Source organism: Rhododendron vialii, chromosome 5a (genome assembly GCF_030253575.1).
Source record: "Rhododendron vialii isolate Sample 1 chromosome 5a, ASM3025357v1".
NCBI lineage: Eukaryota > Viridiplantae > Streptophyta > Magnoliopsida > Ericales > Ericaceae > Rhododendron > Rhododendron vialii.
In genome coordinates this window covers 30842900-30866515 of record NC_080561.1, presented here as the reverse complement: position 1 = coordinate 30866515, position 23616 = coordinate 30842900, and the positions used below count along the sequence as shown (strand labels likewise).

At 39.6% G+C, this 23616-nt stretch overlaps 1 protein-coding gene across 4 annotated transcripts; it reads left to right on the top strand.

Moving 5' to 3' along the window:
* The first annotated feature begins 997 nt into the window (after positions 1 to 997).
* Positions 998 to 22163, top strand: LOC131325239 (cysteine synthase-like). Of its 4 annotated transcripts, none has more exons than XM_058357381.1 (11): positions 998 to 1093; positions 2853 to 2909; positions 3008 to 3117; positions 3262 to 3319; positions 3653 to 3919; positions 4033 to 4170; positions 4272 to 4323; positions 17647 to 17726; positions 20202 to 20261; positions 20415 to 20495; positions 21894 to 22163. In XM_058357381.1, the coding sequence occupies exons 2-11, from the start codon at positions 2871 to 2873 to the stop codon at positions 21981 to 21983; spliced, it is 975 nt and encodes a 324-aa protein (XP_058213364.1). In that variant the 5' UTR covers positions 998 to 1093; positions 2853 to 2870; the 3' UTR covers positions 21984 to 22163. The 4 variants fall into 4 exon arrangements, with proteins under 4 accessions (XP_058213364.1, XP_058213365.1, XP_058213366.1 ...); XM_058357382.1 differs by lacking the exon at positions 21894 to 22163 and adding an exon at positions 21475 to 21715; XM_058357383.1 differs by lacking the exon at positions 3653 to 3919.
* Positions 22164 to 23616: the final 1453 nt, after the last annotated feature.

Below are 23616 nucleotides of genomic sequence, written 5' to 3'. Positions count from 1 at the left end.
GTTTTGGTGAGATGGTTTGCTCATGTCCCCTCCTCTATGGAGACCAAAGTTCGAGTCCCACGCGGGATAGGATTTGGGGTTTTAGGGTTACGGATAACCTCTGAGCCTCCTTGTTACTAATTTCCCTTTAACCCCTGCTAACTATAAAAAATAAAAAAAAAACTAAATGCTACCCAATAAAATACACTTACTTTCCCCGCCAACTAATGAATTAAAAAATACTCCTACTAACGAAGTCATCCCTGACCCTGTGGAAGGTCTCCTAGCTGCTACTCACGCACCATATATACATAGATTGTGTGCAAAGATCCGGTGTGAGGCCCACTAAGAATCTCACACAAACAATTCGAACCGTTCAATAATTGTAATACCATTTTTCAAGAGTTCTTGCAAAAAAATAGCAAATTTCAATACCTATAAGTGCTCATTCCAATCATCTAAGTTTTTATTCAGCTTTCAAGATAATGAAAAGTTAGATAGTTTGATTGAGCACTTATAAATATCGAATTGAGCTGATTTGTCACGGAAGCCCTTAAAAAATATTTTTACATTTAATAAACGACTCAGATCATCTATGTGGGACCTGTAGTGGGCTCCACACAGTGATCTTTGCACGATCAGTTTGTCAAAAGTCTGTGTAAACAGACTTACTTTTTTTGTATTGTTCACCTCATGACCCAATTTATTCAATAATCAATTGACTGTATTTTTTTTTTTGTCAAGCGGAAAATAATATTTCCTTCGTCCCAAATTGGATGTCAATTTTTTATATCTGTGTCAATTTCAATTTCTTATATCTTTCAATATGGATCTCAAAAATATGTAATATGGATCTTTGTTTGATAGTTCTCGATTAATTCTATTATACAAAGTTTTCAAACTCATGAAAAATATTATAGATTGAAAGATATAAGCGATGAAAAATGACACGAGTTTCAAAAATTGTCATTCTTTTTTGGGACGGATGGAGTAATCAATTGACTGTATGATGTATAGGATATAGTAGTATATACAGCCACAAAATGGATAGTATGCATAGTTACAGATGCATACAAGAAGCCCTATCTCAGAAGAAGTGTGAACGCCAAAAATGGTATTGCAATTGCTCTGTTTTTCTTCCAATTTCTTGAATATCTGAGTTGTTTGGTCACTCATTTCATGAAAGCAAGCATCCTAGTTTCACAACTCTGTAGTTGTTGTTATTTCACTTTAATCCACTTTTGATTCCTTTGATGTTGTGTTGCTTTTTTACCATTTTTGATGGGTTATCTTTCTTCCTTATAAATTTTTCTTTTCATGTTTATACATTTTTTGCTTTGGAATATTCAAAATGAATTGGGTATTTAAGAAAAAAAGTTGCCTTGCTTTGTTGGTTTCACTTTTTTGTGTCTTTGAGCAATCTAATGGTCATATTAGCTGGTCAAAACCCAGTGATAATTTGTTGGAAATCTTCTTCATTGGAGTGTTTGTGAGATTTGGTTACGTGAACTTTCAAATTTTAACAAAATTTGATGTCATTCTGAAACCTTCATTTTTCTTCCATTAATGGTCAAGGGAATTCGAATAACATTGTGTATAGTGCTAGTGCCGACTACAAGACTACGACTACAGAGGCATTCTTTGTCTATAGCATCATCCGAAACCTATTGTATGGTGTTTCAACCACAAATTTGCATAATTAGTGCACAGTCGGGCTAGCGGTGTTTTCTGTTGATTGGATTTTTGTATTCGTATAGCACATTCATTGTTTGGCCTTTTTCATAACCTGTCATAATTCCATAACAAGTCTTGATTTGTGTTAAAGTTATTTGGGGGTTTGGACTGTTTAATTTCTTCGAATATATGCATCTCAATATTCACTGGCTGAAAGTTTTCGTTGGCTACTTGTATCAATCCTTGGATTATCTTTTTTTTTATCAGCAATCCTTGCATTATCTAAGCCAATTTCTCTTGGATGGAAATTTGTTGAAGGGGTGACACTCTAAGTCTGCAACTATCCTAAGCTGCATAGATCTTAAGCTTGATCCTCTCTTTCTTCGAAGCATCTATATTCTATTTCCCAAATTGGTTATTGTTGGTTTGCATTTATGCATGTCTTGGTTCCGCTTGAAACCTCTCAAGGACAAAAGCTTTCTTCTTTGTGTTGCTCTACCACAGTTTTCTTAGGGAATTATAAGTCACAAATGGGACTGGTCTATATTACGATCCTTTGTCTGTGATGTTAAATACTGTATGTGAATATTGTTGCAGTGTGGGAGCTGTTTTCTTGGTTAGAACTATGAAGCTGAAAATTGATCACGAGGTCTAGTGAATGAGGCAAATTGTCAAATACGGCAATCTCTTTAGCATATAGTACATTTCAATTCGTTTCTTCTCAGGGATTAATTGCATGAACACTCGATAGAAGTTTTGGTTTAATTGGACCCCGGGGCATTAGCTGAATACCAGTTTTTTGCCTATCTGGTTGGGCTTATGTTGATGCCTTCTCGGGATGAGAAATTTGATCTTCTTTTATGCCTGCATTTGTTCATTTATCTGACTGTATATTCCTCTCAGAATGTGCATTGGCTTGTTGCACTCATCTATAGGACCATCTTTAGGTTTCTTGAGATGCCTAATTTAGTTTTTAGCTTATGTATTGTAATTTGGTGTCTGCAACCTTGGAATGGTTTGCGATACCATGAGATTTCCAACTTCCCCTCATAGTCTCTCTCTCTCTCTCTCTCTCTCTCTCTCTCTCTCTCTCTCTCTCTCTCTCTCTCTCTCTCTCTCTCTCTCTCTCTCTCTCTCTCTCTCTCTCTTTATTAATATAATAGTATCAATGATCCTTTCATTTCTCCTTCTTAAAATAGTAATTTGAAGAGAAAATTATGGAAGGCAAGTGTGAAATCGCAAAAGACGTTACTGAGGTAAGTTTGCATCATTTGATGAACTTTCTCCTTGGTTCTATGTCTCCTTGATGTGAATTCATTGGGAATTTTTCTATACATGTTTTTTCATTACGCAGTTGATAGGGAATACCCCAATGGTATATCTCAACAACATTGTGGATGGTTGTGTAGCTCGTATTGCAGCCAAGTTGGAGATGATGGGACCCTGCTGTAGTGTGAAAGACAGGTTAGTCGTCTTTCTTTTCTTTCTTCTTTTCATTCCCTTCTGAATTTGTTTTTTTCAGTAAGAACTATTTTATGTTGCACATGTGGAATCTTCTATAATTTTGTAAATATGCTAGTGAAGGTAGTGTTTGATTTTGGCATGTAGGGTTGGATATGGCATGATCAAAGATGCAGAAGAGAAGGGTCTAATTACCCCTGGAAAGGTTAGTTGAGTTCCTTATACTGGGCACATAGGTTGCGACTTATGTGTTAATACTACAGGAAAATATGTCAGGCCCTAAATTTTAAGTTCAATACTCAGATAATTTTATCCTTCCCTTTTCTCACACTAGAAAAGTAGCCTTCCTGATGTATGAATGAGGTCTCGTTTAATTTTAAAGTCCATGTTGATGTCTTCATGTTATGATTATTTGTTTCGAAATCAATTAAGTTTTTCATCAGAATGCAGTCTTCATATGAATACTGTGGATTGTGAAACGTTTCTAACTGATAAGTTTCAATTGGTTTTGATCCTGCCAAAATAATGGTGGGTGTAGACAGTTCTCGTTGAGGCTTCCGGTGGTAATACTGGCATTGGTTTGGCATTCATAGCAGCTGCAAAGGGCTACAAGCTTATTCTAGTTATGCCATCTTCGTTTAGTCTCGAGAGAAGGATTGTGCTCCTAGCTTTTGGAGCAGAGGTGCACATCACAGATGATATATCAAAGGGCTTTGCTGGGGTTTTCCAAAAGGCCGAAGAGATAGTTGAAAGGACACCTGATGCATATTACCTAAAGCAATTTGAAAACCCTGTCAACCAAAGGGTACTATATGAATCCATATATTTTATTGCTGTTACCGATCAAATTAGTCCGAAAGTAGAAATCTATTACATGAAAAGGTTGACGTAAAAGTTACTTCAATTTTCATTCTCTAGATTCATTATGAGACTACTGGACCAGAGATTTGGAAGGGCTCCGCAAAGAAAGTTGATGCTTTTGTTGCCGCGATAGGGACTGGGGGCACTGTCACTGGTGCGGGGCAGTTCCTGAAGGAGAAAAATCCAAATATAAAGGTTTCATAGTTCTTGGGCATGTCTCTGAGTTTAGTTGATTTGGAATTTTTATCTTGACGTTCTATTTTCATTTCCATTCTTTTTTAATGGTCTAAATTAAGGTTTACGGTGTAGAACCAGCTGAAAGTCCCGTTCTAAATGGAGGAAAACCTGGTGAGTAATGCTGTCTTATGTATACTGTTGAATTTTGTCATATGGGTTGATGGTATTACATTTTTTCTTATCAATTGTTGTCCCATTTCTATGTGGTGTTTTGTTTTTATTTTTTAATGTGTTGCTGGGTTTTGTGGAACACTGTGTTCCTTTTCTACTTGGCATTTGCTTGCCCATTGAGTTTCATTTAACTGAAACTATATTGACTTTTAAGAGCATGATGCTCTAGGGATTAATGGATTATGCAGTTTTATACTTTCGGTGATTAATATAACTAGTTAAAGATGGAAAACCGAAGTGCTTTATGGGGATACATGAGTCTCCATATTGACCTTAGTTTACAACTATGAAGCACCGACACCTCTAGAGGTCGACGTATTGAAGTGTCTTACTCGGGGACACGGCATGGGTCAAAGTGTAATTTTTTAAAAAAAATTGAGGGTTAAGCTGTAATTTTAAAAAATTTAGGGGGTAAATTGTAATTTTCTTAAATTTTCAGGGGTCAAACTGTAATTTTTTATTAGGGTTGTATTGAACTTATAGATGTCTTGTTTTGTTTGAATTGTATTGGAATTATGGATTTTTTCGTTTTATCCATATTTTGCCATTTAAATTTGAAAAAATTGAAATAAATATAAATAAATAAAAATACATGTGGCGTGTTCCCTGTCGTGTCCGTGTCCTCATTTTTGTAATTTTCCATGTCCTCGTGTCCATGTCCGTGTCCGTGTCCGTGTCCGTCCATCATAGGTTTACAATATGAAGTGGTGACAACTGCGAATCAAATCTCTTTTTTTATCCTAATTTGGGAGTGCTTTGAAATTTTTTTTGAGACAAATGAGAAAAGACCAAAGATTTTGGGACGGAGGGAGTAGTTTGAAAACGACTCGTATTTGAATAGGTGACACCACTCCATTTCAGCAGAGTTATGTAATGTTGCGGCATGTTTTGGTGCAATTCGGTATGTTTCAGTGAGAACATTAGAAGCTCTGGATTCCACTAGTGTTTCATTTCGAAACGTTCCAGCCAGGAAACAAAATTTTGTTGCTTGATGACAAAATTTTGCTGACATCAACTTGAATGTTTAAGACTACAACATTTGAAGAACGTATGCCAACTTTCTAGTAGACGCAGAGTGACCGCTTTGTTTCCGTATTAAAAATAATTAATAAAACAGACTAATTACTACTATCTAAAATATAGCGGTAAGTACTTCGAGTATCGTCCTCAGGGATTACGAAGGCTAAGTTTCAACTATTTCAATTGATTTCTATATACAAGTGGCGTAGGTGAAGCTGTGGTGACTCGTGGAGTAGGGCAATGAGCTCCACAACAAAAGCGAAGCGAGCCGCACTAGCGCCCAACCTATACAAGGACTTACGTTTTTCAGCTGCATCGTACCGTACTTTGGGGGTCCATACCTCCGTTAGATAGATAGAGCCCCCATGCTCCTAATGTAGAGCTAGAACTAATGCTACCCTGAAATCCACGACGAGGGAGAGCGGCAACTTGAGGTAGGAAACGTCTGCATCTTTCTTTGGAAGTAAGGAGTGTGCAATACGATGATCCTGTAGTCATTTGGCCGGCTATTGAAAGAAAAAGCTTGCATCTGCTCCCCCTATTATATAACCGGTCCCATCTCTCTCCAAACCTAACGTGGTAGTTTCCCATCAAAGGGCCATAGGTTCGCCAGGGGTTGGACCAAGCCCCACGGGATTTCATTTGTTCCAGTCTATTTTACATGGATGAAAAAGAGTGCTTTAATATTTTCTTGAGAACATCAGTCTCAAATTAAGAATGAAATGAAAACTCGAATTTTTTTTTTTGGTGATGTTAAGTGGGAAGTTTTCATGTTTATTGTTTTGTTTCGTTGTCGCCAGTCTTTACTTAACTCAGCCCGAGCAATGCCCCTTCACTCCCATGCCTTTCTTGGTTGGACCAACCGGCGATTTCCGACAAGTCTTTCTTCATTTTTAGAGCAAGAAGCAGAGCTACAGGTATGAAATGAAAATAGTTTCTTACGATTATGCCCAACAGGCCACCTGAGCAATTTGCCATTCTCCCATTAATTATTATGAATATAGGAAACTTGTATTTCTCATTCACAAATCCATCTTTGTTTATGCTACTCACTCTCAGTTTAGTCCTACTTCTGGTTCATTTTGTTACTAAAAACGGAGGAAGAAACACAGTACCAAATGCTTGGCAATCCTTGGTAGAGCATATTTATGATTTCGTGCCGAACCCGGTAAACGAACAAATAGGTGGTCTCTCCAGAAATTTTAAACAAAAGTTTTTCCGTCGCATCTTGGTCACTTTTACTTTTTCGTTTTATTTCAATTGATTTTTAAATTTACTTTAATTTTAATTGATGTTTCTAGATTTGATTGCTGGATTTCGAAAATATTTAAAGCTAAATAAAAATAAGCAATAAAAAGCGAGAGAGAGTTTATGAGAGAAAAGATCTAGAGTTTCGAATCCACTCGACCCGTTGTAACAATATTTATGCGATGATAAAGGTTAATTATTCGAATCAATCCAAATATCGTTAAGGTTCGCGGGCCCTCACGGTATCGCCTAAAGATATTTATGAATCACCAAATAGCATGGAGTATCGCCGCCTAGCACGAACCGTCTTACCAGTACGACCCGTCTCTATGGCACGGATCGTCTAAATAACACGGCGCATCTTACGGAGCATAACCAATCTTACTCAGTTATCACAAACAATTAAGAACCGTTGTACGAACATGCATAAAAATCTAGAAAATCATACACCAAGATTTGATAGAGAAAATTAATACCGCAAATAAATCCTCAAGACTTACAATCACGATTCGAATAATAAAACACTAAATCATAACATAAACATCGTTACTCAGAATTCGAGCTTCATCTACACCCTAGAAATGAGTTTAGCCGGACATCGGAGAGGAGAACATCGCGCTGATCTTTCTGTTGACTGTCGTGACTGACTGCCGCGGTGCTTTTGATGTGTATGCGCAACCCTCTGTTTTTTCTCCAATAATGCGTGTGTCCAAAGCTGTAATTCGTGTCCCTTTTTTTGAGCTTTTGTAGCCAACTTATATTTTTTTCGTGCCTTAGATGCGTGGCCTCCCCAAGTCCCCAGTAACCCTATTTGTTCTACTACATATGTCAAAGCTGTGGGCAATTAATTCACATTGCCGAGAATAGCTTGGGCCTCCTTTCACTTGGTCTAACTATCAGTCAAAATAGAAAAGTCTTTGGGCCCATCAAACACACTTGTTTTGTTCTGCACCCAATTTTACTGCCAAGACCACGTGCACAATAGGAGCATTCATAAGGCCCATTAAAATGTTAGAACCTCACAACACCTACAACACAAAAATTAAGCACTAAGTCCTGAGTAACAATATTATAGGACCTAGCAAGGATAAATTAGAGGTCGCGTACGTGAACATTTACGCGTCTATCACACCACCCAACTTACACTTTGCTAGTCTCGAGCAAAGAAAACAAATAAGATAAATTTTAACTACGCCATTTTCATAGGGCTCACGATTGCACTTAGCCCATGCAACAAGCCTTTTAAACCCCTAGGCGATCCCCAGAGGACGAGTGAAGTCTCGTGAGGATTTTCAGTAATGATCACCCACAAAATACCATGAATCCTTTCCACATGAAACCCAAAAAACCTGTAAGGCAGCTCAATGATATCTCAAGCAAAGAATATGCCATTGCAAAGAGATAACGACATAAGCAATTCTAGATACTATCAAGTCATAAAAATGAGTCATGGCACCTATACTCAGGGTATGTGAACAAGGGCTTCGATCACAAGTGAAAAATAACTAAAGTTCTCTCCGGACCGAGTCTTGATTTCAAATCTCACTGTGTCATGCACTCAACAAATGAAATTACTCGAAACAAGGTGCATATTGGATACTCTCAATATGTGCAGGCAGAAGTTACGTAAATGAAAACAAAGTATCCTGCACAAGTTGACATGAAAAGAAAGCTCTCTATAAAGTGGACACACGATCTCATGAACGGAATACCAAGTATTGGAAACTCTCTCTATCCACCAATCCGCAACCCATTGTCCCTAGGATCAAATAGGACTTCAATTCCGGTTATAACGTCAGGTAAGAGAAAATGTTTCAAGGCTAGGTAAAAATTCAAGTGTCCAAGAATGGCTTACAACAATTCACATAGGGCAAATATAATGATGTTGCCCTCTTTCTTCTTCTTCTTCTTTTCTTTTTTCCTTTTTAACTTTGCCACATCTCTCTTTCCTACCTTTCTAATACAATCCCACATTAAGAACAAGTATTTCTCCTTTCCACAATAATTTGGGTGTCCTCCCTTGTGGTTTTGCTTTTTTTTTTCTTTGATAGAAAAGATCATCAATCAATAAAGCTCAATTCTCACAACATTCATCCCCTTCTTTTCTCAATAATTCACCCTCCATGATTAACTAGCCATTCTCAAGTTACAACATAGATGGTGGAGCTCAACAAGAAAATGGTTATCATGCTGGAGGCTCAAACAGGCACACAAGAGATAAATGTATGATAAGAAAGAAAGAAACGAACCGGCTCAAGATATCAAAGATGGCCTATAATCTTCTCCAATGGGTAATACAACCATGCAACTTTTCAAACCCTAGAGATAAGTAGACAACTCAAAACATTCCCAACACTCGATAACAAAAAATAGTGAGACCAACAACAAATTTACTCTTTTGTGACAACAAGAGTTTATTTGACACCACTCCAAGAAAAAGTAAGGCTCTAAACTCATATGGGCATAAGTCTCCACTAAACTAACCATTGAGAATAATCAAGTCACAGCTCACAAGCAACCAAAGCCCAAATAAATGTGAAGTGTAAAGATGCTAAAAATAAATGACATGACAAATTTTTTGCGACAAGCTAGCAAAAAGAACTACAATGCCACCACAAATATAATCAAACAATGACTATCACATCTCCAACTCATTCAATCAAGAGCCAATCTCAACCACTTTCAGTCTCATGCAAAAAGAATCCCACTATTTTTATTTTAAAATTTTTATTGTTTAATTTTTTTTTGAATGAACAACGCAAAAAGAATAAAGTGATCCCTCCCCCCAACTTGAACTAGTCAATGTCCACATTGAAAGCATAAACATGAAAAGATAGGACAGAAACGTAAAAGAGGGAAAAGATATCACCTCGAATGGATAACTACACAGGATGTAATATGAGAGGAAGACCCCCCCAACTTCGATCGAACAACCTACAAAATGTTAGCCTCCAAAACAACAAAATATATACGAGGAAAACAACTAAAGAACATAAACAAAGGCAGAAAGTAAAAATAATTATTATTATAATAAAATAAAATAAAATCCATCCACTTCTTCACGCAAAAGACACGAGTACTACTTTTCTCCCTGGCCAAAGACTGAGGTTCCCTATTTGTTGGAAGAACATTATGCGTAGGATTCAACGATATCTTGAGAAGTGGTGCCATCGTCTAATAAGCTGTCACTCCCTTTGGGGCTGCTAGATCCCTTACCCACCACTTCGTTTGGGAAGCAATCTCCACAGAGTTGGACACTAAAGTCAAATGGTTCAAACAGAATTCTCGCTGCTAACTATGTGCCGGCCGCCAGACCCAACTTCCTAGGTACTACATACATAGCTTTGACCAGGTGGCTATACCAGACCGTTAGAAACCGTTTGAACACAGCAAACACTGGAGGTATCGCAAACTCTATGGATTTTATGTCTCCTAGACTTCCAATGAAGGCATTAATCAATATAAATTGGGTCCATCAAAGTAATGGACTCCACCGTGGCACCATCCACCACGCCATCACCAATTCCTTCCACGTAAGGTTTAATCATTTGGCCATTGACCTTGAAAACATTACCAACACGTGGATCCTTAATCTCTACAGCTCCGTGGGGGGAAACACGAGTAACAACATATGGACCATCCCATCGCGACCTCAACTTGCTTGGGAAAAGTTTAAGTCTATAATTAAAGAGCCACACTTTTTGACCAACTTCAAAGGACTTTCTAACAATGTGTTTATCATGAAATGCCTTAGACCTATCCTTATATATACGTGCACTCTCATACGCTTCATTGAGCAACTCTTCTAATTCAGCAAGCTGGAACTTACAATTTAACCCGGCAGCGGTCATATCGAAGTTAAACTTCTTAATGTCCCATATAGCTCTATGCTCAACAGGCAAATGACACACTTTACCAAAAAATAATCGGTAAGGAGACATACCAATAGGAGTCTTATAAGCTATACGGTAGGCCCATAACGCATCATCAAGCCCTAAAGACCAATCTTTTCGATTGGACCTAACCATCTTTTCAAGTATGCGTTTAATCTCTTTATTTGACACTTCAACCTGCCCTCTAGTCTGAGGATGATAAGGTGTCACCACCTTATGAGTGATAGAATACTTTCGCACAAGGGCAGCGAAGTGTTTATTGAGAAAATGGGTGCCCTTATCACTAATAATCGCCTGCAGATAGCCAAAATGAGTAAAAATATTACTTTGAAGAAACTTGACCACAACTTTGTGGTCATTGGTCTTGGTGGCTACCGCTTCCACCCACTTGGACACATAGTCCACTGCTACAAGAATATATGTGTTCCCATGCGAACACGTAAACGGACCCATGAAGTCTATCCCCCAAACATCAAACATCTCCACAAGAAGGATGGAGGACAATGGCATCATATCACGGTATGAAATATTGCCGGTTTTCTGGCACGTAACGCATACCTTGCAAAACACATATGCATCCTTAAACAGAGTGGGCCAGTCGAAACCGCTTTGTAAGACCTTCGTTGCCGTCTTCTTCCCACTAAAATGCCCTTTGCTCTCAATTGAATAACAGAAGGTGAGAATGCTACGGTGCTCAGTCTCAGGAACGCACCTCTTAATCACCTGGTCTGAACCCAACTTAAAGAGTTTCAAATCCTCCCAAAAATAGTGCCTAACCTACACAAAGAATCGGTCTTGGACCAATGAGAGGGAAGCGCGCCTATGGCTAAGTAGCTGACAATGTGTGCATACCATGGGGGTTGCACTTGTGACACCTCAAAGAGTTGCTCATCAGGGAATGAGTACTTGAGGGGCAAGGTGTCACCAGAGGCATCCACTAGGATCCTCGATAAGTGGTCTGCTACAAAAAATTTCAATCCTTTCTTGTCTCGAATCTCCACATCAAACTCTTGGAGGAGCAGAATCCAACTAATCAACCTAGGTTTGGTCTCCTTCTTAAAAAGAAAATGCCATAAAGCGGCATGATCAGTGTATACTATGACCTTTGATCGTAAAAGATAGGATCGGAACTTGTCAAGGGAAAAGACCGCAGCGAGTAATTCCTTCTCCGTAGTGGTATAGTTCAACTGTGCATCAGAGAGGGTCTTACTCACATAATAAATGGCATGAGGGACCTTGTCAACCCGCTGGCCCAAAACAGTACAATGCCTCACGGAGCTTCTCAAAAGCTCTCATACAAGCCCCATCAAAAATGGAAGGGGCATCCTTAGCCAAAAGATCACACAAGGGCTTAGCGATTTTAGAAAAATCCTTGATAAAACGCCTATAGAACCTAACGTGTCCCAAGAAAGAGTGAATTGGCTTGACTGATGAGGGGGGAGGAAGTCAAGAAACCCATCAAAAAATGAAAGGGGTATCCTTAGCCAAAAGATCACACAAGGGCTTGGCAATTTTAGAAAATTTTTTGATAAAACGCCGATAGAACCTATCGTGTCCCAAGAAAGAGCGAATTGACTTGACTGATGAGGGGGGAGAAAGTCAAGAAATTAAGTCAACTTTTGCCTTGTCAACTTCAATCCTCCTCTTGGACACTATGTGGTCTAAAACAATCCCCTCCTGAACCATGAAGTGGCTCTTTTCCCAACTTAGGACTAGGTTAGTCTCCTTGCAGCATTTAAGCACCTTTGCAAGATTTTGGAGACATGAATCAAAGGAGACCCCAAAGACCGAGAAGTCATCCATGAATACTTCTAGAAAGTCATCCACCATATCAAAGAAGATAGCCATCATGCACCTTTGAAAGGTCGCGGGCGCATTGCACAAGCCAAAAGGCATGCGCCAATAAGCATAAGTACCATAAGGACAGGTGAAGGTAGTCTTCTCTTGATCCGATGGGTCAACGGCCACTTGATTATATCCAGAATAGCATCAAGAAAACAATAATAGCTCTGGCCCGCCAACTCTCTAAGATTTGATCAATAAATGGAAGTGAAAAATGATCTACCCTAGTCATGGAATTGAGCTTCCTATAATCAATACACACACGCCAACTAGTCATCATGCATGTAGGCACAAGCTCACCCTTATCATTCTCAACAACAGTAATGCCTGACTTCTTGGGCACTACTTGAGTGGGACTCACCCACTTGCTATCAAAGATGGGGTATATGATACCCGCATCCAGCAATTTGACCACCTCCTTTATAATGACCTCATTCATGTTAGGGTTCAACCTCCTTTGCATCTTTCTTGATGGTTTTGCATTTTCCTCGCAATAAATGCGGTGCATGCAAACGGAGAGATCAATACCCTTGAGGTCTACCACTGACCACCCTATCTCACCTTTGTGCTCTTTAAGCACCTCAAGTAATTGACCATCTTGCTCGGAAGAAAGGTCAGAGGCAATGATCATGGGTAAGGTGTCATCGTGGCCAAGAAAAACCTACTTCAGAGAAGCCGGGAGAGGCGTCAACTCAAGCTTTGGTGGGGCTTCTATGGAGGGAAGAGCTGGAGTGCTAGACAAAACAGGTAAAGACTCGAAAGGAGTTTGCCGGTAGGTTTGGCCATACAAGGTGCAAGGTCTAACAAAGAATTGACCTCAGCAATGGATTGGTCAATATTGAACTCCTTATAGCCAAAATGGGCAAGACATGCCTCAAGAGGATCCTAAACCAAAATGTACCACGACGCCTCTTCTACTAAGTCATGAACGACATCGACTGCGAAGCAATCTTTCTCCTAGTGAGGTTGTCGAGCGGCCGAATACATATTCAGACTCAGTTTCATATTGCCGAATGATACCTCCATCCCTCCACTTCTCACGGAAATCTGTGCATTGGCCGTGACTAGAAAGGGACGACCTAAGATAACAGGTGTTTGACATTTAAGGGCTGCGGGGTGGATTGGCTCTATGTCAAGGACAATGAAATCAGTAGGAAAGTAGAAATTATTCACTTTGATAAGGACATCCTTTAACATGCCCCATGGGGCTTTCATAGAATGAACAGCCAACTGCAGAGTAACCGATGTGAACTTCAACTCACCAAGCCCCAACTCCTCGTACACAAAGTATGGTAAAAGATTGACACTTGCCCCTAAATCTAAGAGTGCCTTACTAATAAAGTGATTGTCTATGACACAAGAGATTGTGGGCACACCAGGATCAGCAAGCTTAGGGGCAGTATTAGATTGACGAAAGAGCTAACTTAGTGAGGAATGGGGATGGGCTCTAAAAACTTGGCTCGAGCCTTCTGCTTGTGAGTGCACAAGTCCTTGAGGAACTTGGCATAATAAGGGATCTGCTCAATGGCATCGAGCAATGGGATGTTCATCTTAACTTGCTTGAACACCTCCATGATATTATCAGTGGATACTCCCTTCTTACGAAAGGGTGAAGGTGCATTCAAGCAAATCGAGAAAGGTGCCTTAGGAATATAAGATGGGGTCTCAAATGACCCCAGAACAACTGTGGACACTAGATCAGTCTCCTTCTCCTTAGACCTCTTATCAACCTTAGACCTCTCAGCTACAGGTGGAGACACTTTCTCCTTCACTTTGACCTCCTCTGGTCGGGTCTCTACTTCTCTCACATTTCTGAGGGTGACAACTAATTTCACTTGTTCATGACCTTGCGAATTGTCAATGTGGTGCATCCCTCGTGGGTTAGCCACTGACTGACTCGATAATCTACCCTCATCCCGACGGTTAAGAGCATTAGCTAGCTGACCCATTTGGGTTTCCATCTTGGCAATGGATTGAGAGTGGGAGTGAAGAAATTGGGAGTCAACTTTCATTTGTTGGCAATCGGCTCTCATTTCAGCCATGGCCTTCAACATTTGCTCCTTAAAAGCTGGTGTCCTTTAGGAGGACACAAGAGGAGTAGGAGGTTGTTGGTACTGGGGTGGTACAAGTGATGGACATTAGGCCTATGAGTTGGAGGTATTAGGAAATGAAGACCTCATAGGTTGGGCAAATGGTTGTCCTTGGTCTTGCTGTCGCCATCCAAAGTTGGGATGCTTCTTCCAGCCGGGGTTGTAAGTATGAGAATATGGGTCATTCGCTGGCCTACCAAACCGGCCGTATTCACGTGCTCTTGAAGAACTTCTGGAAATTGAGATGCCATATGGCACTCATTTATTTGATGGCATGGACTGGAGCACAACTGACAGACCTCCACAATAGTAGCAGGAGGTAAATAATGTGAAGGACCATAACCCAAAGATAAGAGAGATTAATCTTGTGGGTCAATGCATCTACCTTATAGGAAAGATCGTCAGAACGGCCCACCTCATGAAGGTCACTCTGTTTTAAAGAGGTAGAAGTTGTCTTATTTGTGCAGGATGATGAGGCTCGGTGTCATGAATTCTTTGCTAACTGCCCAAACAAGTCTCACCCTTGATTCTCGTTCTTAAGCATAAATGGGCCTTCACATAAGGCATCCACCATATATTGGTGTTGTTCGCATAGTCCATTGTAGAAACGTTGAACTAACTGCCATTTAGGAACTTGGTGGTGTGGACAACTCCTAATGATATCATTAAGTCTCTCCCATGCTTGGTGAAATTGTCCGCCTTTGTTTTGATAGAAAATAGTATGTTCTTGGAAAAAAATTTCTTTTGTTTTGCCTATGGAAAAGTACCTCTTCAAAAATTCATTTTCCATTTGATCTCAAAAGTTGATGCTATTCGGTGTCAATGTATTAAACCAATATTTGGCTTTATCTTTAAGTGAGAACGAGAATAACTTCAACTTAAGGGCAGTATCAGTAATTTTAACAGTGGAGCAAATCTCTTCGAAGTCCCCTAAATGGCGATATGGGTCCTTGTTATCAAGTCCATAGAATGATGGGAATGTTTGTGGTGAGGTGTAGGTGGATGGGAGAAAGTACTCCCCGATCGCAGGTGGATCCTTAGGCTCTATTCTTTCAGTCATTATAACAAGTGAAGTAAGTGAAGGCCAAGGGTTACGAGAGGCTGCTCGATTAGCTCTAAGGGTCTGTTCGATCTCTGGGTCAAAATTATCAAGTAATGGGTCCAATGATCGACGACCAAACATATAATGCAAAATGTCCCTAACTCAAATAAAAATAAAAATAAACAAACAAACAAAACACTAAAACCAAGAAAAATAAGAAAACTCACAGCGTCAGGAAAAGCCAATTGAATATATTACACTGTTAAGCTGCAGTGTTGCCACTTACTTCTTGCTTTTGTGAGCTACAATTTCTCGATTCTTGTGCTGGACACAATGAAATGCTAACAAAGTAAAAATGCTATTAAACAAATATGAGGAATAAAAAAATACCTATACTAGGAATTAAAATAAAAATCAATTAAAACAACGCAACCGTGCTTGTAATCCCCGGCAACGGTGCCAAAATTTGACCACTTCGTTTCCATATCAAAAATAATTAATAAAACAGACTAATTACTACTATCTAAAAGATAGCGGCAAGTACTCCGAGTATCATCCGCAGGGATTATGAAAGCTAAGTTGCAACTATTTCAATTGATTTCTAAATTAATTTGGAAAGAGATTTGATTGCTGGATTTCGAAAATATTTAAAGTTGAATAAAAATAAGCAATAAAAAGTGAGAGAGAGTTTATGAGAGAAAAGATCTAAGGTTTCGAATCCACTCGACCCGTTGTAACAATATTTATGCGATGATAAAGGTTAATTATTCGAATCAATCCGAATATCATTAGGGTTCGCAGCCCTCATGGTATCGCCTAAAGATATTTATAAATCACCAAATAGCATGGGGTATCGCCGTCTAGCATGAACCGTCTTACCAGTATGACCCGTCTCTATGGCACGGATCGTCTAATAGCACAGCGCGTCTTACGGAGCATAACTCATCTTACTCAATTATCACAAACAATTAAAAACCATTGTATGAACGTACATAAAAATCTAGAAAAACATAGACAAGATTCGATAGAGAAAATTAATACCACAAATAAATCCTCAAGTCATACAACCAGAATTCGAATAATAGAACACTAAATCAAAATATAAACATCGTTACTCAGAGTTCGAGTTTCATCTACACCCTAGAAATGAGTTTAGCCAGACATTAGAGAGGAGAACATCGCGCTGATCTTTCTGTTGACTGCCGTGACCGACTGACGCGGTGCTTTTAATGTGTATGCGCAACCCTCTATAATTTTCTCCAGTAATGCGTGTGTCCAAAGCTGTAATTCGTGACCCTTTTTATGAGCTTCTGTAGCCGACTTATATTTTTTTCGTGCCTTGCATGCGTGGCCTCCCCAAGTCCCCAGTAACCCTATTTGTTCTACTACATATGTCAAAGTTGTGGGCAATTACATATGTCAAAGTTGTGGGCAATTAATTCCCATTGCCGAGAATAGCTTGGGCCTCCTTTCACTTGGTCCAACTATCAGTCAAAATAGAAAAGTTTTTGGGCCCACCAAACACTTGGATTGTTCTGCACCCAATTTTACTGCCAAGACCATGTGAACAATAGGAGCATTCATAAGGCCCATTAAAATGTTAGAACCTCACAACACCTACAACACAAAAATTAAGCATTAAGTCCCAAATAACAATATTATAGGACCTAGCAAGGATAAATTAGAGGTCGCGTACAGAAACATTTACGCGCCTATCACAGAGTTAGCAGCATGTGTCTGTGTGTCGTCAATCATCATCAGAGATTAATTCCTTGGTCAAGCTTGTCTTTTTAGTTGGTTTGATCGCACTTAAGAAGCTGTGCAGCCTGAGCTTTACCAATTATACCTCTTGGATTCCAATCTCTTGTGACACCAAGGTTTGCTCTATAGGTATCAGAACAATCCTGGCAACGCTACCCCTAATATGATCGATTGAGGTTGTTGGTAATTTGGTTCAGTTCTTCATATCGAATGCAACAACAGTTTTGTTTTTGTGCTGTTCTCAAATTGTTTTGAAAAATCAAATTGACTCTGTTATTTGTTTTCTTCTTAATTAAGCAGTACTAAATAGAGCAATATTCTGTCATCTTGAATGTTTCATAATGGGATGTTTGCTCTCATGTTGAAGGTCCCCACAAAATCCAAGGAATCGGTGCTGGTGTGATCCCTCCTATTTTGGACATCAACATTCTTGATGAAGTTGTTCTAGTAAGTCCACATTTTAGCATTGGGCACTTAGTTTTACTAGTATGTGCAGTTTTCTAATTGTGCGACAGTCATCTTGTGAAGTATAATAGTAAATGGGACATAAAATCAGAAATTTGTGATTGTAAGCTAAGTAGAGAACTCTTGCATTCAACTGATCACTGGAAGCTTTGCTATCTTATATCAAGTTGGTAACAGCATATGGTGATTATTTCTCCATTTAAGTTTCATGGGAGCTTAGTAGTATGATAAATTTGAAGCATATAGTTGCAACTGGGCATAAAAAAAGCATGCTGATAGGGCTTGTTTTGTTGCTTGAGCGCTTAGATATATGTGAAAAAGGACGACGAGAAGAAGCAGCTTAAGAAGGGAGAAAAAAGCTTTAAGAGAAAGCAACAGAGAACTGTCTTGTTTGCTCTCTGCTCACCCTTTGTGTTAAAAGACAGTAAATCCCTTGTTAGGTAAAATAAAATGGCTGATAGCTAAGAAACTTCTCGAGGCTGAAGATTGTATCACAACATGCTCATTTCTTGCTTGCCCAAAGTGTTACTACAAACACTTCTTGTATGAGAATCTTTTAGCAAAGCAAATTTCCGGTAGCTTCCTAATTTTTCTAGCTAAGTTTATGGCCCATATGGAAAGCTATGGATTTCAAATGAAGGGATTTGCATCCTTCAATCAGAGTAGCTCAAGGTTAGATTTGATGGGTAACATAAGGATTTTGATCTTGAGTTTGAAAGCTCCATATTTGATGGAGTTATCAAAAAGTGGTGGCCGGTGGGTTGAAATCCTCACGAGGTTGTAGATTTGTTTCTCAAAGTGGAGTAAGCCCTGAGAGTAAGACTGCACGGGATGTTTAAAGCATCCTTGACCAACTTCTGTGTAACAGCACATTAGGCCACGTGTACACCCTAGTTTCGTAGGAATGGCCTAACACAAAAGCCGTGAGATTATCTGGGATGGCGCTTCTTCCAGAGCTCAATATCCAACTTTTAAGTGGAATATTGTGGATATCAGTATGGGAAGTGTACCTTCCATGGCCTTCTGGGGATATGGAGGGCACTACAATGACTCAAGACCATCGGAGAGAGCTCAGGGCAGCCATAAGAATGCTCTGTACAGGTCTTGTGCATATTCAACGTCCCTTTAATGCTGTGTCAAGCCGTCTTTATATAGTCTAGGAACCTTTGAGAGGAGGAAGCCTGGTGTTAAGCTTCCTCCTCATTGGTGTGCTGAATGGATGTTGACAAGCCTCCCCTTTAAAACCTAAATCAGACATTCGCACTGTCTTGTGGGATTCAAAGCGGTAATTTAAGTATTATGTGGAGTCTGGTATCATAGAACTGAGTCACATGGTAGGTATGATATGAGCTCCTACACTCGATTTGGTGCTTGGAATGCATCTTTCAAGGCATCACTTGTTGGTCAATGCCCCCTCTATCTATAATATGTCAAGGTGAAGCAATATTCATGGCAACATGCTTTGGAGGCTCTATGGAGGGGATATCCTTATATGGATGCATGGAAGGATATAGGGTCCGAGTTACTTGCTTGGGAGGAGGAGGGACACAGCTTTGGAAGAGCTTACTTGCCTTGCTGGCAGGGTGGAGAGTCTGCTGGTAAGTGCTACCAGGGGAGGTTCTTCCGGATACCCACAATATTACTTACTAAGCTGACTGAAATAATAGTGATACTTGTCATCCTGTGTAGCCATAGGATCATATTAACTTAGGCCCCAAGGCTGAATGATTACAGATAAAAGATCTCAAGATGCCTGTCCTTAAAGAAACTGGCAAACTGCCTTAATATTTTTCTTTCTCTCTCTTTTTTCCAGTCCTAGTCAGAATACGCTATTCAAGTCCCTCTTATGCTTTTGTATATGGCTCTTTGTTAATGGAGCAGAAGGGTGAACAGTTGATTTCACACAGGCAACATCTATTACATGGGTAATAACAATGGTAACATGTGCATCCGATACTACTGTAAAAGAACGTCTTGACGGTATAACATTGGTCACGACTAGATATTCAAGAAAAATTTGCTTGAGTTCATGGACATATATAGTTGAGCATATATCAGTTGTAACATCCATGAAGGAAAATCATGCATGGTGATTATTCGTTAGTACGCATACGTTTATGGCGGGATATGAAGGGTTAGATTCAAACTGGATAATTGGGGACACAAATTGAACCTCCTACTTATTTGATAATCCAGTTTATAATCACAACTACCTTTAATGCAGTACTTGAGAATTGACCTCTAAAGAGTAATCTATTCCAATCAAAAGACATTTAATAGATAACCAACTCTCCCAAGCACTTCGTAAGCCGAAGCCTTGTGGACTTTATGTCCTTTTTTCTTCATGCTAAGAATTGTAGAATAGTACAAGGTGGATTTGGAGAGGTATAATTGTTCTCAACTTCTTTAGTGTGAAGATTTATTTCCGTTTACCCCAGATGATTCTGTAATTTCCAGGTTTCTAGCGAAGAATCAATTGAAACAGCTAAGCTTCTTGCATTGAAAGAAGGTTTGCTGGTATGTCTCTCTTTGTTGGAATCTGTTGGTCTCTCATGTGATCTCTATCCCTGCACTCTTTGTGATCACTTGTCATTGATTTCTCAATTCTTGTATGTGTTCATTTCCGTATTACTCTGCATTTCTTACCATGTTTTGGTGACAACTTTACAGGTGGGTATTTCATCAGGGGCGGCTGTTGCTGCTGCAATAAAGATAGCAAAGAGGCCGGAAAATGCTGGAAAACTCATTGTTGTAAGTCGTATTTTTTTCTTGATCCTTTTAAGTACTTCAAAATTATGTTGAGCACTAGTGAAAGCGGCACTTCTTTTGTAAGTCATATTTTTTTCTCGATCCTTTTAAGTACTTGAAAATTATGTTGAGCGTGAAAGCGGCACTTCAAACCAATGTATTATCACACAACTAAGTTTGACAATCCAGACCAAACGACCACGTTAAATGGGGTTACGGCCCATTTATTAAAGTTATTTGGAACTCGAGTGGCCTAGCTTGTGTACTTTGCGAAAATAACCACCGCAAAAGTGATTCCAGTTTTGGAGCCGAAGGAGTTTGTACCAACTTGTTCATAGTGTTGGTGTGTATAAAAACGGATGCGAGACAAAATTTGATTCCTGTAGAACACTACCTTTCTGTACTGAAGGATAAATTCATTGAGATGGAAGAATGAGAAAATTGGTTCACGCGGAATACTTCACCTTGGAAAGTCCACAGTGATGCATTCTATCATCATAGCGGTTTGAGCATGCTGAACATCATTTTGTTATCTTTTCAGTTTACTTGGCATTGGATCCACGAGAATACTTCAAGAGATATATTTGTAGATGCTAAGATTGTAGCCGACATTACTGGAATATTGCTTTATTTTCCTACTGTTTGGTCTAGCTCTGTTCAATCGATGTGTTATCCTCATAGATTTGTTGCTTTATTTTGGGGAAAAAAGTTATCTTCACAGAAACACGAGTTTTAGTGTTTGGTGGCATATCAGGAAAGAAGTGGCATACCCTTTATGACGACATAATATTTGTGCTAAGCTGCACAGTACTTTGAACAAACTCTTGTTGTCTCTCTTTCTGCTCCCTTTACACTTGTAAATTGTCTAAGATGTAGAAGTCAGCTCATGCGCTCTACCCTCTTTTGCTCCCTCCACTTCTCTTGTAAATGAGGGGCTAGGCAGCTGATCATTGTGTTTATTTACTTGGTGTAATATTTGCAGAATCGAGTATTTGTAATATTCTCATTGGAGTTGGATGATGCGCTATCCTGTGATGCCTTCCTTTTTTTGACAAAATAAGTTATGCAAATATTCCGTTGTGCCAAAAAATGTAGTCTTTCTCGTGCGTATGTTGTTTTTCTGGATTGCTGAGAGTTAGAATCGAAGGCCATGTTTTTTGCCGTCACATGTTAGAAGAATCTATACTTGTCCTAACCCCAACCCAACCCAACCCAATCCAATCCATGACAAGGGTATCGACTTCCCCTCCATAAGAGTCGGAATCCACAACCGTATTGCGCCGAGGCCATGATCAGGGACCGCTAACTTGTCATATTACTATTATACAAAACACATGGATTGTGATGTTTAGTTTCTAAGCAACTGATGCAATGTTATATATTCCTTGTCCCCACTGTCAGGTTATTATCCCAAGCTTCGGGGAGCGTTATCTGTCGACTGTGCTGTTTGATTCACCAAGGCAGGAGGCAGAAAACATGGCTGTTGAATGAGAGAACTCATTTCTGCCATTACTAATCGAGTGTTCGGCATAAACTCTAGTCAATGAAGTGAAGTACTATGCTTTTGGTTCCTTGTTTTCTGGGGGACATCAGTCTACAGTGATTGATACACGCTATTGAAACATTCTTCTAAAATGATTAGAAACTGAGTTTCCCCTTGAACTTGGCTTAGCCTTTCATGGCTCTGTTTTCCCTTTCTATACTTATTGAAGAAAAGGGCTCTTTTGAATGTGTTCCCTTAGTTGTTCTAGTTTTTCGTTGTCTCATTCTAAAGTGAGGTACCATCTTGAGGTTGAACTCGTGCCTCCAACTGATTGCCTTCAGGAATTAAATATCATTCCTATTTTATTCTTATGCGTTTAATTACATAGACCTTGTCAGAAATAAGTGGAGAGACATAAAATAAAAAATTTATTGGAGACCGTGACACTAAAACAAACAAGGCCATATTGTTTATACCAAGAAATAATAACCAATATACAATTATTAATTCTAATGGCGGCATAGTCATTTCTAGTCTAGAAAAGAAAGGTTTGTGGTTTCAAGCCAAGTCACTTGCTACTTCTTTTTTTTTTGGAACAAAAATCACTTACTACTTGATTTGAGTTTTTTGGCGAGAAATGGAGAGAAAAGTACAAAAGTAAAATGTTTTAATTGGCCCTTCTCGTTTCACATCCCAATGTGAAAGGGCTCTCTTTTTTTATGTCACCATTTCTCATTATCCAATCATTATCCAAAGAGGCTGTTAATCAGATAAAGAACTAGTGAATAAAGGGATGTTGGAGGAAGGAGATGGGAGTGGTATGAGAGGTCTAGGATGCTGTGAATTTTTTGCCACTTAAATTACTCCATTTTTCCTTCTTTTTTATTGGAAAAAAAGATAATTCATCTCTATCTACATTCATTGCAAAGGCTTGGACCCAACTTGATGAGTGCAATTTTGTTCTCCCTCCTTAAAAGAGGGACTTGGGGGGGCTGCTGTCCCTCAAGGGACAGCAGCGTGCTGTCCCGGCCGAGGGGGCCCTGCTCCGATCTCGCTCCGACGATCGAAAACGTTCACTTTGTAGAGCTCTTCGACTTGAACAGGTATGCAAAAAATCAGTATGATCGGATATCTTTAAGTGCCTGATCGGAACACATATAACTTGTAGGGATGGCAATCAGGGCGTTCGGGGCGGATATGGGGAATTCCGTACCCAATCCCCCAAAACCGAACCTCTACCCATATCCGCCCCGTTACCCGAACGGGGAGAGCACGAAGAAACCATAACCGAACCATTCGGGGTTCGGGTAATCCCCGAACCAAATGACAACTGCTATGGGCAGATCTGAAAATTTCGTCCGATTTCAAGTTCTTGGGGTGGGTTCTGATCGATGAGAGAAGAAAGAGGGAGTAACAGAGAGAGAGAGAGAGAGAGAGAGAGAGGTACGTACTGTACGTATGTTTGAATGTCGCCGGAGCGGCCGATCTCCGAAGCCTTTGATCTGTGTATTCGACCGAATATTTTGCTTGACGACATTGGAGAAGGTGGGTGGGGTGTCTCATGTATGTGTGATTGAGAGAGAGAGAAAGAGAGAGAGAGCAGAGACGACGACGAGCGGCGGTGAGGCTGCGAAGGGTTGT